This window comes from Pituophis catenifer, unplaced genomic scaffold (genome assembly GCF_029215685.1).
Source record: "Pituophis catenifer annectens isolate HBS135680 unplaced genomic scaffold, rPitCat1.0.hap2 SCAF_3, whole genome shotgun sequence".
NCBI lineage: Eukaryota > Metazoa > Chordata > Lepidosauria > Squamata > Colubridae > Pituophis > Pituophis catenifer.
In genome coordinates this window covers 31696089-31711345 of record NW_027256883.1, presented here as the reverse complement: position 1 = coordinate 31711345, position 15257 = coordinate 31696089, and the positions used below count along the sequence as shown (strand labels likewise).

The following is a 15257-nucleotide window of genomic DNA, read 5'->3' as shown; positions in this document are numbered from 1 at the left end:
CCTTTTGACACCGAGACGGGTATTCGCCTCTCTGCAACGCCTCCATCGCCTCCATCCCGTTAAGCAGACTAAAATCATGTTACACTGGGGATACGAGGAAGACAACGGTGAGAAGGAGAGCTGGTGGCTCTCTGGGGGGATTAGGTGCAGGGGGTGGGCTGTCGGGAGACTGTGCCCGAGGGCCAGGAGAGGCTCTGCTCCCGCTGGAGATCACCGCCACCACCACCCTCCTCACATGCCCACTTCTTTCCTCCTGTTGGGATGGGAGAAGGTAGAAGGGCTTCCTTCCTAGGCCGTTGCGCCTTCGAGCCTCTTCCACTAGACGTGCGACCCCTCTCTCTTACATTTCACGTGTTTCCTTGGGAGCATGCCTGTTTTCCAACGAGACGGGGTTTACTTCCAAAAAAGTACCCATGGAATTTATTACAACCGCGAAAAGAACATTTCTTTCTTTCTTTCTTTCTTTCTTTCTTTCTTTCTTTCTTTCTTTCTTTCTTTCTTTCTTTCTTTCTTTCTTTCTTTCTTTCTTTCTTTCTTTCTTTCTTTCTTTCTCTTCCTTTCTTCCTTTCCTCCTTCCTTTTTCTCTCTCTCTCTCTTTCCCTCTTTCTTTCTTCCTTTCTTTCCCTCGTTCCTTCCTCCCTTTCTCTCTCTCTCTCTCTTTCCCTCTTTCTTTCTTCCTTTCTTTCCCTCTTTCCTTCCTCCCTTTCTCTCTCTCTCTCTCTCTCCCTCTCTCTCCCCCTTGCTCCTCTTTCTCTCCCTCCCTGCCTCCCTCTCTTTCTGTCTCACTCTCTCTTTTTCTGTCTCTTTCTCTTTCTCCCTCCCTCCCTCTGTTATATTCCTTTGGAAGCCAAATTTCTAAAAAAAATTGTAGAGGCATAGGTGCATTACTTTTCGTCAATTAGAGTACATTTTGTCTGAGTCTGGATATCTTTAGAGATTAAATGAAATTTCTTGATCATAAATTTGAAGCTGCAAAGTTAGACCAAAATGTAAAAATGTGTTTTAAAAGGATATTGCATAACAAATTATTTTTCATACTCAGCTATCTAATTCTTTTCTATTTAGCCATAATTTTGGAGAAAAAAAGAATGTTCATCAGCGATCTCCAAGGATCTGTGGAAACAGTAAATCACAAGTTACCTTAAATTGCTCCAATATTAAAGAAAGATAAAAAATCTTGATTTTTTAAAATTGCCCTTACTCTATTGTTCCTAATAAGACAAAGAAACAGCATCATATTGTCTGCATGAATGGTTTGGAGCATTTAAGATATGCTAAGTGAGATAAGGCAATTTATTGTTATCCCATATTTTGATTCTTTTTTGCTATATGTAATGTTAAGAATCACAATATATATTATTCTTCAATTAAGAGTTGTATTAATGATCTTTGGATTAAATCTCAAGGTTCGTGATTTGCACGAACCATTCTATGTTTCTCTGAACTTCTGGATCTATTACATTAAAATTAATATCAGGGCAGGAAAAATATTAAACTGAGTTCACAGAGATACTTAAAATTTCATTTTAGTACAGGTCCTGTTCAGGTCCAATTCTTAAATGTCACACATGAATTCTGTTTATGTTGGATTTCAAAAGAGAAATGCATATTATCGTCAATACTGCTTTTTAGTTATTTCTATGTTACACGCACAGCAAATAAATATATTGTCCAGTTGGAGCTGTTGAACCTGAAAGTGATTTTGAACAATGTGGAAGGAATAAATGAAAGATTATTGAAACATTTATTAAATATTCTGATATTAATATATTAATATTCTCAAATGCTTCTCCTGTAAAGACCCCTTTAATATAATATATATATATATTGAGGGGTTCTAAGTTTCCGAGTGTTTTGTTGATGAGTTTAGAATAACTCTGATTTTGCGTACTCTTTTGCTCCCTGTGATAGACAGGATTTAGTAATGGATTTAGGAAGACTTTTTAAAATGTACCATGTCTTACTGGATGTGTACATACCACAGTAATACAGATAATGAAAGACTTCAGTTTGGGATGCTGTTGTCTAATCTCGATGATACAGCAGGCTAGATGACGTCCGTTTAGGAAGCAAAGCATTAAAGATAATCCTCCAGAACTTTGTGTCCTGCTTCATAAGGAAAAACTTCAAAAAAAGGTTACTAGAAGGCTGGGTGTTACATCTAAGAGATACTGCTTTGACGGACTAAGTAGTTGATGCATATCAAGAATATCCAACAATTAACATGTCAATCTTAATTTGTTTCCACTATCAGTGGGGGCTCCACATTTAAAACGGTGTAGTTCCTAGGTTTGAGAACCTAACAATATCAAAGCTTTGTAAAACTTTGTCTTTTTATCATCAGTGACTCCAGTTGTGTTGTTGTGATCAAACAAACACACAAAGCACTTTTTGAAGTTCCACATTAATTTCCTGAACTTAGATGTTTTGTATTATTTAGGATGTGGCTATTTATTGGAAGGAAGATTTATATTATTAGCCCATACAAATAATAACTTCTTACATTTTTCGATTCACATATATTCTGGTGAATAAATTATTATTACATTCTCATTGTAATTACCCAGAATAATGGGTTACATTAATAACTTCATGCTTTCATTGAATTAAAAAGTTTGTGGTAAATCATTCCTATTATCACTTTTAGTAAACACAATGGAAATTCCTCTTGAATAAAATCTGCATAGGATTGCCCTCTAAATCAGCATTTAAGATTTAGTAAATTTAAAGTATTTGGTGAGCAGAGGTTGTCTATTCCTTTTTTGATATATCTATGCAAGCATAAAATTACTTAAGCAATCAGCACACTAAATTTTGTATATCTTTTTGGATACTGAGTGATAAATATTAAATGATATAAATGATCTTTCAGGAATGAAAAATGATATAGCTGACTCATTTTAGAAGTACAGTTTGACATTGCATATATGATATGAAACAGTGCAAAACATAATCTTGGTGGGGCAGAAATATGGTTGACGTAAAACAGATGGTGTGCAAAGAGATGATAACGAACGTGATAATGTATTTTTTTTTCTCGAGAATTAGAAGCTTAAGAAGGTTAAGATACTATTTTATTAGACTAAAGGACTTTAGGCAAGCCAATAATCTCTCCATCTCATGTATCTTACTATGATCTTGATGAAGAATTTTGAACAATTTTTGGATGATATTGCTGATGGATTCTGACCAGAGTAATATAAAATGCTAAGCATGAATTGGATTTTCTGTGTTAGGAAATACAAAACATAGGTTTCAGGATTTCATAATTTCTTCTCTATCAATATTTGACAAATCAAACAGAATCCCTTGTGATTAAAATTCTATGAAGGAATCTTGTGGTTAGATAGAAATCTTGCTTTGAACACTTAAGATAGTAGATTAATTAAAAACTGATTTTCAGACATTTCCAGAAAATATTACGAACAATTTCAAGGAAGTAGAGAAAATATGTAAGATGAGTACATTTTTTTTCTTGGTTTGAGAATTGTATTACACGCTATACAGCGTTTCAAGAACTTAACTCCAAAGTAGGTAGGACCAGACTCTATTTGGGGCACACTGCGTGCGGTGTTAGGATTTTTAAGTGCTGAAATCCATTCCCTAATCAGTCATTTTATCTCTTAATAATGAAAAAAAGAGAAATTTTTGGTACCACCCCCAAGGGCATAATGGCAAGCTGATTTTGCATTCCTGCTGAAGGAGATCTAAACTTAAACCAAATTCAAAGTTTGTGTGACTTATTGGTGTTGCAATAAAATCAGAATAAGGCACTGGAGGAAAGTGTGTGTGTGTGTGTGTGTGTGTGTGTGTGTGTGTGTGTACAGAGGTAATTATGCAGATACAGGTAATAGTACATGTAAAATAGGTTACAAATGATTTATCAACTGACAACTGTAATGTGGTAAAATCTCACCAAATTCCAAGTTTGGCTAAAAGCATTTCTGACGACCAAAATAACAGAAGCATTTTCTGTTACTCCTTTCCCAATGCAGAATTCTTCACTGAATGAAAAAGAATAGCAACCACTATTTCACAACCTATTGCTCTTCATTTGTGTTGAGATTACACTTCCTAAAATTCCCATTAATGTCAATCAGCCTGGGCAGGCTACTTCAGAGTAAGCAAGGCTGCCATTCGCTTGGTAGCCTTGATATTCTTAAATAACATTTCATATTATGGCTAGTGTGTAAAGCTGATCTAAATGCCAGTTACTCCAAATATTGTTAGGATCAATAGCTGACCAATAGTTTGCCTCTATTATGTAACTGACAGATATCTCTCTCTTTTCCCAAGAATTGTACAACTACTGTTTTATAATGATTTTTTGTTTATCATAACAGCAAAATGCCTAACATTTTTACTACCTTATAATTCTTTCATTTCTTTTGAAGAAAGATGGAAAAATTAAACTAGGATAACAAGTGCAGTAAATATGCTGAGTATTTTGGTTTTATTTTCTGTTCTGCCCTAAATTGGTGTTTGTGAAATTTGCCACTTCTAAAATTTAACTCCTGGGTTAAGAAATATGTTCATAACTCATAATTCTGATTTTGCGCATATGATAATGACTGGTAGTCTGAGACCTGGTTATTTTGGAATAAGTACTCAGGTATTTTAGGGGGCAAATGCAGGCAATACAAGTTCTGATGGCAATGTTAAGAAATCACCTTCTACATTTGAAAAAAAATATATAAACTGTATGTACTAATGAGAATGCAATTTTTAAAACTATTGTTAGTATTTCCCATATATAGTTCTAAGTGATATAGTGTAGTCTATCACCGCAATTCTGTCTTGCTGTATTGCATATCAGTTCTTTTGTGATGATGAAGTATTCTCTTTTCAAAGCAACCATACTATGTCAAGTTTGGAGATCAATATGTGGGCTTCCTAACTAGGCAGAGCATCTTCTTCAACCTTATCTGACTTCGATGAACCATTATTAATCTCTGTCTCTGAATAAAGCACTTTCTATGTTACTGAACCAAAGTAAAGCATTATAGTTGTGTGAATGACAGATTAAAGCATCTGATGGGTAAATGTTCTCTGAATCTATTGCATGTGTGTTAATTTCAGGTGTTTGCTGCATTCCTAATGACCAGAATGCCTGGAAGTAGGCAGAAAATGAACAACTCTAGTGTTCTAACCTGCATCCTTGGGTATTCAATTCATTAGAATTAAGATATTTGTGTAGAGGGCTGTCTTTCAGCCCTCCAAAGATGATGGGGTGGTATATATTCCATCCCTTTAAATCCAACTATTTTTAATTATTTTATTTTTTTAAAAAAAAAGAAAAATAAGAAAATCCAGGTAGGTTCTTGTGCATTTTTTTATATGACAATTTCTTTGTCTGACTATACCAAATGATATTCTGTAAACAGTGTTTTTATGGTAATCTATTCTAGGACCTACTCACTGGAAGGAAATTTTCCCCATTGCTGATGGAGACCGGCAATCTCCCATTGATATTCAAACCGAAGAGACTAAATACGACCCCTCCCTGCTTCCTCTCAGCCCCAGATATGATCCTTCTTCTGCTAAAGTCATACTCAATAATGGACATTCCACCAGTGTGGAATTTGATGACACTGAGAATAAATCAGGTTTGTTTTCTAGCAAATCAAGGCCTGATTTAATGCTCTATAACTAATTGTATCTAAATGATAAGGCAACTATTCTCTAGAGAAGATCCTTTTACCTTATCACTTGAGGGACTTTCAGTTAGTTGTAATTGTCTAAATATATTTGCATTCAAATGAGCTGTCCACATCTTTCTTGAATATGATTTTATCTGATTGGGTGCAGAAAGTTGGATAGCTTCCTAAATGCCCTATTCAAAGTGGGCTAAATTCCTTTCTCAAACACTGCTTTCTCTCATCTTTGGCATTGTTAGTTTTATGTTGCTCTCATTTCATGGGAACAGTTCACATTTTCTTTGTAATCCCAAGAGTTTTTTGCTTGCCTTCTTGTTCTTTTGTAGAGTGAATAGCAATTTTCAGGACAGTTATTTAGAACCAGAAAAAAAGCATGTAGGGGAGATGCCAGACCTTTAGTGCAGAGGTGGGTTTCAGCAGGTTCTGACCAGTTCTGGAGAACAGGTATTGGAAATTTTGAGTAGTTCGGAGAACTGGTAGTAAAAATTCTGACTGGCCCCACCCCCATCTATTCTCTTCCTCCCGAGTCCCAGCTGATCGGGAGGAAATGGGGATTTTACAGTACCCTTCCCCTGGAGTGGGGTGGGAATGGAGATTTTACAGTATCCTTCCCCTGCCACGCCCACGAAGCCATGCCATGCCATGCCACGCCCACCAAGCCACACCCACAGAACTGGTAGAAAAATTTTTTTGAAACCCATCACTGCTCTAGTGCTAAGCTGGAACGTCCCGCTATTATTTAACATTGAGAGATTCCATCAGTGTTTTTTACATCAATTTTGTGTTGGCCTTCAAGTAGTCTGAAAATATGCTTAAACATTAAAAGTTTCCAACCCTCTGTTTAACAATAAGAATCATCGTTATTTTTTACAGTGCTAAGTGGGGGTCCACTCACTGGAAATTATAGGCTGCGACAAATCCACTTCCACTGGGGGTCCAATGATAACATTGGTTCTGAACATGCCGTGGATGGAGCAAAATTCCCAGCAGAGGTAAAGTACTCCTCTGATCTGTTCTGAAGCAACAGGATTTATTTTTGCAGCATAATTAAAACTGTCCTTTCTGAGATGGCTGGTGTGATTTCAGCAGTAAAAATTATTAATTTTCAGTGGTAAATTTTACTATATTTGCATGTGTTTGGTGCATGTGTTTAGTGATATTGGCCAACCAAAAATGTAGTTGGTCAAATTCAGGCAGGAAAATGTAATGGTAGATGAGAATTTTATTATTTAGTTGGAAAATTTTTAGTTCCTAATAAGTAAATTTTATAATTTAAAACTAACCTGGCTGGGACATTTTTACTATATCTTGAATACTGATCATATCCTTGGTAGTAAATTCCATGTACTTCCATGGGAATTACTCCCAATCACATCTACTTAGAAATGCACATCAGTGGGGTTTTCTTTAATTAAAACCTGTGCTTTTGATTATTTCTGGTTGCTGTGGAAAGTGTTTTTGGTGTGTTCTCAGTAACATTTCCATATTCTTTCATTTATGTATATTGCACAATCTGTTTTTATTAGCTATTATGCTACTAGTGCATCTGTAGCCCATTGTAGATTTATTTTCTCAACTTGCCACATGTCTGTGGACACTGAAATTTTTAAAGGAATGTACCTTTTTGCAAACAGGTGGACAAATATGGGGAGTTAGCCAATATTCTGACCCTCTCAGACATAACTGCTATGGATGCAAATCTTCCTTTAAAATATTCCAGTGTTCACTGTCTAGTGACATGGTAAAACTGTAGTGTAAAACATGGAGGCCCCAGAATTAAACAGCTCTTTGGGTTCATATTGGTGAACATCAGAACAAATAAAATAAAACTATATTGCAGGGGTGTCAAACTGGCGGCCTGCGAGCCAGATGCATCATGCCTAGGCCGCGCCCACCCCAACTCCGCAAAGGGAAAAAACATCATGAAACGACATGTGACGGAAACATGATGCCGCAAGTTTGACACCCATGCTATATTACATATCATTTCCTTCTTTGGGAATAACTACTGTAAAACTTCCTTGTTCATTGAAAATATAACTAGCATCAGAAGAGGCTCTGAAATAATAGGAATTGACTCAGCATTTAAATTCCAACATTTCCATTAGGTTTAATAATTTTCTGCTTTCCTCCTTTTTACTTCACTTCTCAGCACACAGGAAGTATGTACTGATCTCAAATTGACCTTACATCAGTGGTGGGTTGCCCCCGGTTTGCACCGGTTCTATAGAACCGGTAGTAAAACCGGCGGGAGGTTCTGCCCACCAACCCCGGCATCATCAAAAAGCTTCTGCGCATGTGCAGAAGCTTCTGCGCATGCACAGAAGAGCGCGCACGCGGCCCCGCTGCGAACCGGTAGTAAAGGTAAGTAGAACCCACCCCTGCCTTACATTTTACTAAGCTGCTTAAGCAGCATAAACTTGCTGGAGGAGAATGAAGGTCAATTAAACATTTGGGAATGCCTAACCTGTAGTTACTAAGCCTTCCCTTTTATATTTTTCCACAATATTTGCTTCAGAGAGAGTAAAACTCTTAGTAAAACAGACTAAAATGCTTTCTGTTGATGTTTTCAAAAAACCAAGGGAAACCACACTATTTCCCTGTTGGCTGATTTATTGGTGTACTGGATGGGCTTGAGACCATGCTGGGTGGAGATGAAGTGAGGTATATCTGTGTGGAACCAAATTCAAACACTGTAAATGTTCTGTTTTTATAATACTGTAACAATTCTCTCAGATAAAAAGTATAGTCTAGTTACAATCTCTGCCAATTTATTTTAATGTGTTTTCAATGTTGAAATGGAATTGCAAAAATGCTTAATGGAAAAGGCATTACTAATACATTAACATTTCCAATGATTGCTTTTCTCAACATGAAGTCCTCAAAAAGTATAAATTGCTTCTCGTTAACTAACATTAAGAGGGACACTTTTCTGTGGTGGTTTTTATATATATATATATATATATTTCTGAAATGGAATAGTAGTTTGAAATAGAAGCACATGTTTGTCAGTACTGTAATGCAAGGAACTGAAGATTCACAGAAATAATTTCCTTGATAAAATAAAGGAAGATAGAAAAATGCCTAAAATTAATGGGGGAAAATCAGTGGGGGGAAATGACATTTGCAGTGTTTAAAGACTTATGTTTTTCACAGGAACCAGGTGAGATGGAATATAACGAATTAATAAGAGGTGCTTAGAAAACAGATATATAGCTGGAAAGAAATAAGTTCCATCTAAGAAACCAAATGGAAGGAGAAAATATTTAGGAATGTTTAGTCAGTTTAAAAAGTTTTCCCTCTGCTGATTATCAAGAACCCACTAGAAACCCTACTGATTTTTTGGGGAAAAAGACCCTAGATTTGAGAGAGTGTCAGGCTGATCATATGGTTGGAGACATGCCCAAAAGATCAGTGAACAGACGTACGGTGTTGAGATCCAGGAAGAAAAGGCTCTTTGGCTCAAGAATGCACCTCTGCCAAATTGGCACATGCTGGAAGAAAGAGCTGCTCTGCAAGCAGAAGACAACACTGTTCCTCTGGCAGATGATCTCTGTGGATCCAAAGTCCTATTAATCTGAGGCAGCCTATCTCCTGGACCCAGGTGTTTCCAAGAGGCTGCGGTACAGGACTGCTGAGGATGATGCATAAAAGAAACAGGCCTTAAAAGATTTCTCCAACAAGCTGTGGTTCAAGAGCGGTGGTAAGACAAGATACAGTACATACATCCTTTAAAAGAGAAGCCACGGGCCATTGGGATGGGCCTCCCCCACAGTGTTTCAGGATTTTCTCGTGTCCTTTCTTGTTTGTTATTTTTCATTAATCTACAATAAAAGCCATTCCTGTTGAAAGCATTGGTTTCCTCTTTGTAAAACGTTCACAATATTTCAGGAGATAGATTGTCTAGCTTTTTAAAGTACGTGAGTGTTGACACCTTAAGAATCTAGATTAAGTGAACTGAGCCATTAGAACTTCTAGATGTTATTCATAATAATACTTTGCACCTACAAAGCAGCTTTTCCGCAAGGATGTTAAAGCCCTTGATCCAGTGTGTGTGAATCTGAGGATTTGTGAAAGAAAAATGAGGGTGGGAACACAGCTGGTGGGAGGGAGTGGCATGAGGATCTGCCACAGACTCTTATTATTTTTATAAACATGCCCCAAACTAGGACTGGCTAGAATGGATCTTCAGAGCTTTGGACCAACGCGTGTGGAGCTTCCAAAGGACTACATGCATCAAGATGGCTTTTGGCTACTTGTAAAAAAAAAAAACCCAATGACTTAGCTCCCAATATTCCATCATATGTTACAAACCCCTGGCTAACTTCATAAAGTGATGATTAATTGTACTTGTCTTCTTGCTTTTCAGCTTCATGTGGTGCATTGGAATGCAGATAAATACCCCAGCTTCGTTGAAGCTGCTCAGCAACCTGATGGGTTAGCAGTCATGGCTGTTTTCTTAAAAGTAAGGAAATAAAATGACATTCTTTCATTTCAAATGTGGGAAGCACATAATTTTGTCTGACAGGGCGAGGAACACTTTAGTGGTTTGAAAAGTGGTTAGCTTGGTTAAGCTAAGCATAATGGCTTCCAGGGGGGTGAGTTTCACCAATTTGGGTGCTGGAGTCAATTATAGGCCCTCCAGTTCAAGAATTCAATGATCTCAAGTGGATGGGTAATTTTTTTTCTGGTTTTATTTGGGGAAGATGGAATTTTCTCCTTTTAAAAAACAAGCCTATTTAAACTTATTTTATATTTACCCTACTTTTTTTTTATTACTTCCTGTCTCCAAATGTTGAGAAATTAAAATTTGGCAATACAGTTGGGAATAGTTTCAGAGGACACAATGGATCACCTTGGGGATTTGAATCCCCTCCCCATATATATTTATTCATATTTGAATTTTTTTTTTTACAACAAATATCCTGAAGAATCTATGTGATGTTTTAGTACATACAAATATATTAAATATTATATGGAGAGCAAAACTATTTTTCCCAAACTTCTAAGGAACAAAAGCTTCCTAGATGCAGTTTGCTTTTGGGGAATGTGCATCCTCATTCACCTCATTATACCAGAAGAGCCTTTAAGAAGATGTTCTCCAGAAAAAATATCTCCAGAGGTCTACCATACAACCTATGCAAATCTATTCAAAACTATATCTTCCTGGAATTAGAAGAGTTTATATCAGATAGTGTGAGGTGGATTGCATATTCATAATTGAACTTCAGTAATAGGATCATAATTATAGAATAACTTTCTATAAAACCTCCTATTTTTCTTACGTATTTTGACATTTTGACCATTGGAATTTCCTGTGGTTATTTTTTAAAATACATTTTCTTAATTGCATATATTTCTTCTTTCTTTTTAAACTTTCCAGTTAATAATTTTGCTGACAAAAGTTAATGATAAAAACCAGTAAATAAAGTTTAAAATCAATAAAACTTCATTTTCTCTCAGCCAAAGAAACGATCTTATATTTATATTTACAGTTGGGTGAATGCAATTCACAACTCAAAAAAATCACAGACGAATTGGATACCATTAAAGTGAAGGTAAGGCAGATCAGGTCCTAGTTCTGTATATTCTTATTGGGATTGCAATGGAAGGTTTACTATTAAAAAACTGTTTTAGATAATAGATGGCAGACCTGTCTATACTTTTTGTTGATTCACAGAGTTATGATTCCTCTGCTGGTAGTGTGGAAGACACAGAATCTCTATAAGTACAGATGATGAATCAAAATGCTAAATGTACATATTCTCTTTCCAGTTCCCCTCAGCTGCTTTAATAGAATACTGTGCAATAATTTCTACGGTTCTCCATACAAATAAAGTGCTTTAAACTTCTCACAAGCACACGGTCTCTTGGTATTTACAGATAGTCCTTGTTTAGCGGCCACAGTTGGGATTGGCAACTCCATTATTAAGCAAAGCCATCACTAAGTGAAACTGCAACTGTGCTCATGATCTTACTTCAGCTTTCCATTGCTTAACACACCTGCGAAGATCATAAATGCTGTGATAAATCACAAAATGGTTACTTTTTCATCACTGTCATTAGCGGTAAACAGTTGCTGTTCAAGGCAGTCCTAAATGAGGACTACCTTTAGAAGCATTAAAAACTGCCAGATTTTGGCAACAAAACGTGCAAAACCTTTAAATGGAAGTAGAGAAGATACGTAAAATGCTAATTCTGCCCTTTAAGTATTGTCCATATATTTGCAGCCCAGATCTGGTAATCCAAACATTAGAGTTTGAGAAAGGGCAAACAGTGCTGACAATGATATGCTGCTATGTAAGAACAACCATAGGATAAATCTAAAGATCTCTATGGTCATGGAGGCAAAACTGGAGAAGGAAAGGTATCTTTTGGAAGCAGGAAGCCTGTCAAGAAGTAAGAATCAACAGTGGAAGTTATATGCCACACAATGAGATTGAAGAGGACATTTGCTAATTCCTTCTTTCCTTTAGGGTAACCAACACCGATTCACCAATTTTGATCCTTCCTGTCTTCTCCCTCGTTCACTGGACTACTGGACATACCTTGGGTCTCTCACAGTCCCTCCCCTTCTTGAGAGTGTCATTTGGATCATCCTTAGGGAGCCTATAAGTGTTTGCTCTGAACAGGTATATTTCCCATTTGAAATATCTTTTTAAAGGAGTTCTCATATGAATGTTTTCTGTTTATTATATTCTGATATCAGGAGTCTACATGGATCACCTATTAAAATCCAACTATGTTAACCACACAGTCAATAGAAAAAATCTAACTATGTGACTTATAAGAGTTGGCAATGACTATGTGGTTTATAAGAGTCAGCATTGATTTATATTCTGATATCAGGAGTCTACATGGATCACCTATTAAAATCCAACTATGTTAACCACTCAGTCAATACAGAAAATCTATCTATGTGACTTATAAGAGTTGGCATTGACATATTTAATCAATCAATATTAACCATTAAGGTGCAAGTATAATTAAGAGCTGCTGTATTCTATTTCGGTCCATTTTATTTAGGTGGCTTGTCAAAATTGTGAGATAGTAAATGTGTGCTTGAGGCTTGTACATACTTAAAGTGCTTAAATGTTACAGTACAAATTAAATACATTCAGCTTATGTTTACAAATATGTAGGCACTGTTTCATAATAGGTCGTCATTCATTAACTCTTTGTTGTTCAGTTGTTATGTCTTTGTGGGGCTCAATTAGAACTAATTGCTCATTAAAAAAGCACAGGTTTATACTAATATATGTCACCAAGAAGAAAATTATGTGCATGTGGAGTGCATTTTTGGCATTAATTCTTGATGAATTTTGTACCTTTTTTATCCACAGCTGGCCAAATTTCGCAACCTCCTGTGTACTGGTGAAGGAGAGCATGCCTATTGCATGCTGAAAAACTTCAGACCACCACAGCCTTTAAGGGGGCGGGAAGTAAGAAGAAATTAAAGGAAGGATAATTTGTTATAGTAGTTGACACTGTTATGGATGCAAAACCCATTTAAAATATTGCCCTTATTTTTTTTTTTTAATTTGAAGCTTTCATTTTTAAATTGTAGGAATTTTGATGGAAAGATTTGTGAGTAGAGTAGATAGAGTAGGGTGGGGTAGGGTAGGGTAGGGTAGGGTAGGGTAGAATGGAATAGAATGGAATGGAATGGAATAGAATAGAATAGAATAGAATAGAATAGAATAGAATAGAATAGAATAGAATAGAATAGAATAGAATAGAATAGAATAGAATAGAATAGAATAGCCATTATTATGATTCCTGACAATGACAATATACAATCTTGCCCCTACAATATAAATCCCAAATAAAAACCTAGGGTTTTTTATAAAATAACAGTAAATGCAAAGTATGCATAAGTAGTGAGATGATAAGAAGAAATAGAACAGGAACTAAAATACTTATATCCAATCAGGATATAAAGTTTATTTTAGTGATACAATATTTTTGTTCAATTATTTGATTCATCTATTTTAAATAATAGATTTTTGGCAGTTTGACTATGTTAGAGAGGCAAGGCACTCCCTTTTTATTAATAATATAATTAATAACGTAATATGTAATTGGATTGCAATACAATATAATCAATCAGACTTATTTTGAGTTGTAGTTAATATTAATATTACATTTTGTGGTCTGAATGAACTTCATGCTGTTATTCGATTGTAGTGTAGCATGTTAAGTGTGAGTGATAAGGATTCAATAGAAATAATTAAGGGTTTGTGAATGAAATGACCTAAGCAGGCAGAAGATTAAATGATTTAATCTTCCACTCTGGGATTCTAATAGTTTATGTTCAAAACATCCTAGGAATTTTTGCTCTGTAAAGGAACTCAATAGGAAATTATTCAACTAATTGGACCAGAAAGCAGGAATAGCAAGACACTTTAAAAAATCAAAATCAAATATAATGAAGGCAACATGTTTCTTTTTTTAAAAAAAAAATTATCAGTGATAACAAGGGTTTTTGCCTCCATTCAGAAGTGAAGTTTGGATTGAAATGTGTTTGTTGAATTATATAAGCTGTATGCTAATTGGTGGGTATTTGTATATAAAGCTGGGAATGATGGTTTGGAGATGGCATTGTTTCGTATTTAAAAAAAACTGGATCTTAATATTTTCATGCTATTTAAATAATTTCATAAAAGCATTGTTAAGGAGTCAGCAGTAATTTTGAATCAAGGCAAGAAGGAATAAATGAACAGTTTGGTCTATGCTCCTATGTTAGATATTTTTTAAAGAAAAGTTTACTGACAATAAATTAAGTTTTCTTCTAACAGTGTGTTTAACAATTATTTCAAATAATAGCTAATCATTTTAATGCTTTCAAATTTACATATTTTTAAATCCTTAAATTTTCACATATGGAAAGATAGGCTAATTATTCTTAATTTAGCAATTGCAATAAAATATATGAAACTAGATCCAATCTGAAACTATAATGGGATTAAATGTAATTTTACAATTAAGAAAAAGATTAATTGAACCACAGTCAGCCTTTTAGTCTAGTTACGTTTTCCTGAAAAGTTCCCATTGAATGTAATGGAAATTACTTTAGCATAAAGATCCATAAATATAGATAACCTTGATTTGAGGCTTCTCCTCAAACCATGTTTATTTAGTTTTCAAGTTAGAGGGCAGTCAGTGGGCCCAATCAACACACCCAAAAGAGGATTAGATATAGCTCTCAAAAATATAATGTAGTCTATTCATGGGGTTTAACTCCTTCTACATCAGGAAGAATGCTGACTATGGTTCAATTAATCTTTTCTGAGGTCAAGAAAATGTAGAAAACCATGTCTCTCAGGGCATTCCATTGTTTTAAGGCAGAGGTGTCAAACTCACGTCACGGTGGTGTCACGTGACGTATTAGGACTTTTTTCCCCCCTTCACTAAATCAGGTGTGAGTGTGGCCAGTGCGTGATGCATCTGACCCAAGGGCCAGGAGTTTGACCGCCTTGTTTTAAGGGGAATTAAAAATAAAGAAACAGGTGGAATCAGGGAAATATGCATGATACCTACACTGTGTCTCTATGTGTGTGTGGCAGTGAATCTTTGTGTGTTTTCCAGCCTAGCTTGGGA

At 35.7% G+C, this 15257-nt stretch overlaps 1 protein-coding gene across 1 annotated transcript; it reads left to right on the top strand.

The window, feature by feature from the left end:
• Positions 1-22: 22 nt before the first annotated feature.
• Positions 23-14452, top strand: LOC139314692 (carbonic anhydrase 13-like). The gene is made up of 7 exons (XM_070940468.1): positions 23-107; positions 5409-5606; positions 6531-6649; positions 10027-10122; positions 11153-11215; positions 12134-12289; positions 13001-14452. The coding sequence occupies exons 1-7, from the start codon at positions 77-79 to the stop codon at positions 13112-13114; spliced, it is 777 nt and encodes a 258-aa protein (XP_070796569.1). The 5' UTR covers positions 23-76; the 3' UTR covers positions 13115-14452.
• The last annotated feature ends 805 nt before the right edge of the window (positions 14453-15257 follow it).

Excerpts from the sequence above, each read along its gene's own strand:
- LOC139314692 (XM_070940468.1), top strand. The coding sequence starts at position 77 with ATGTTACACTGGGGATACGAGGAAGACAACG. Across the intron at positions 108-5,408 it reads GGGATACGAGGAAGACAACG|GACCTACTCACTGGAAGGAA; the intron begins GTGAGAAGGAGA and ends AATCTATTCTAG. Across the intron at positions 10,123-11,152 it reads TCATGGCTGTTTTCTTAAAA|TTGGGTGAATGCAATTCACA; the intron begins GTAAGGAAATAA and ends TTATATTTACAG.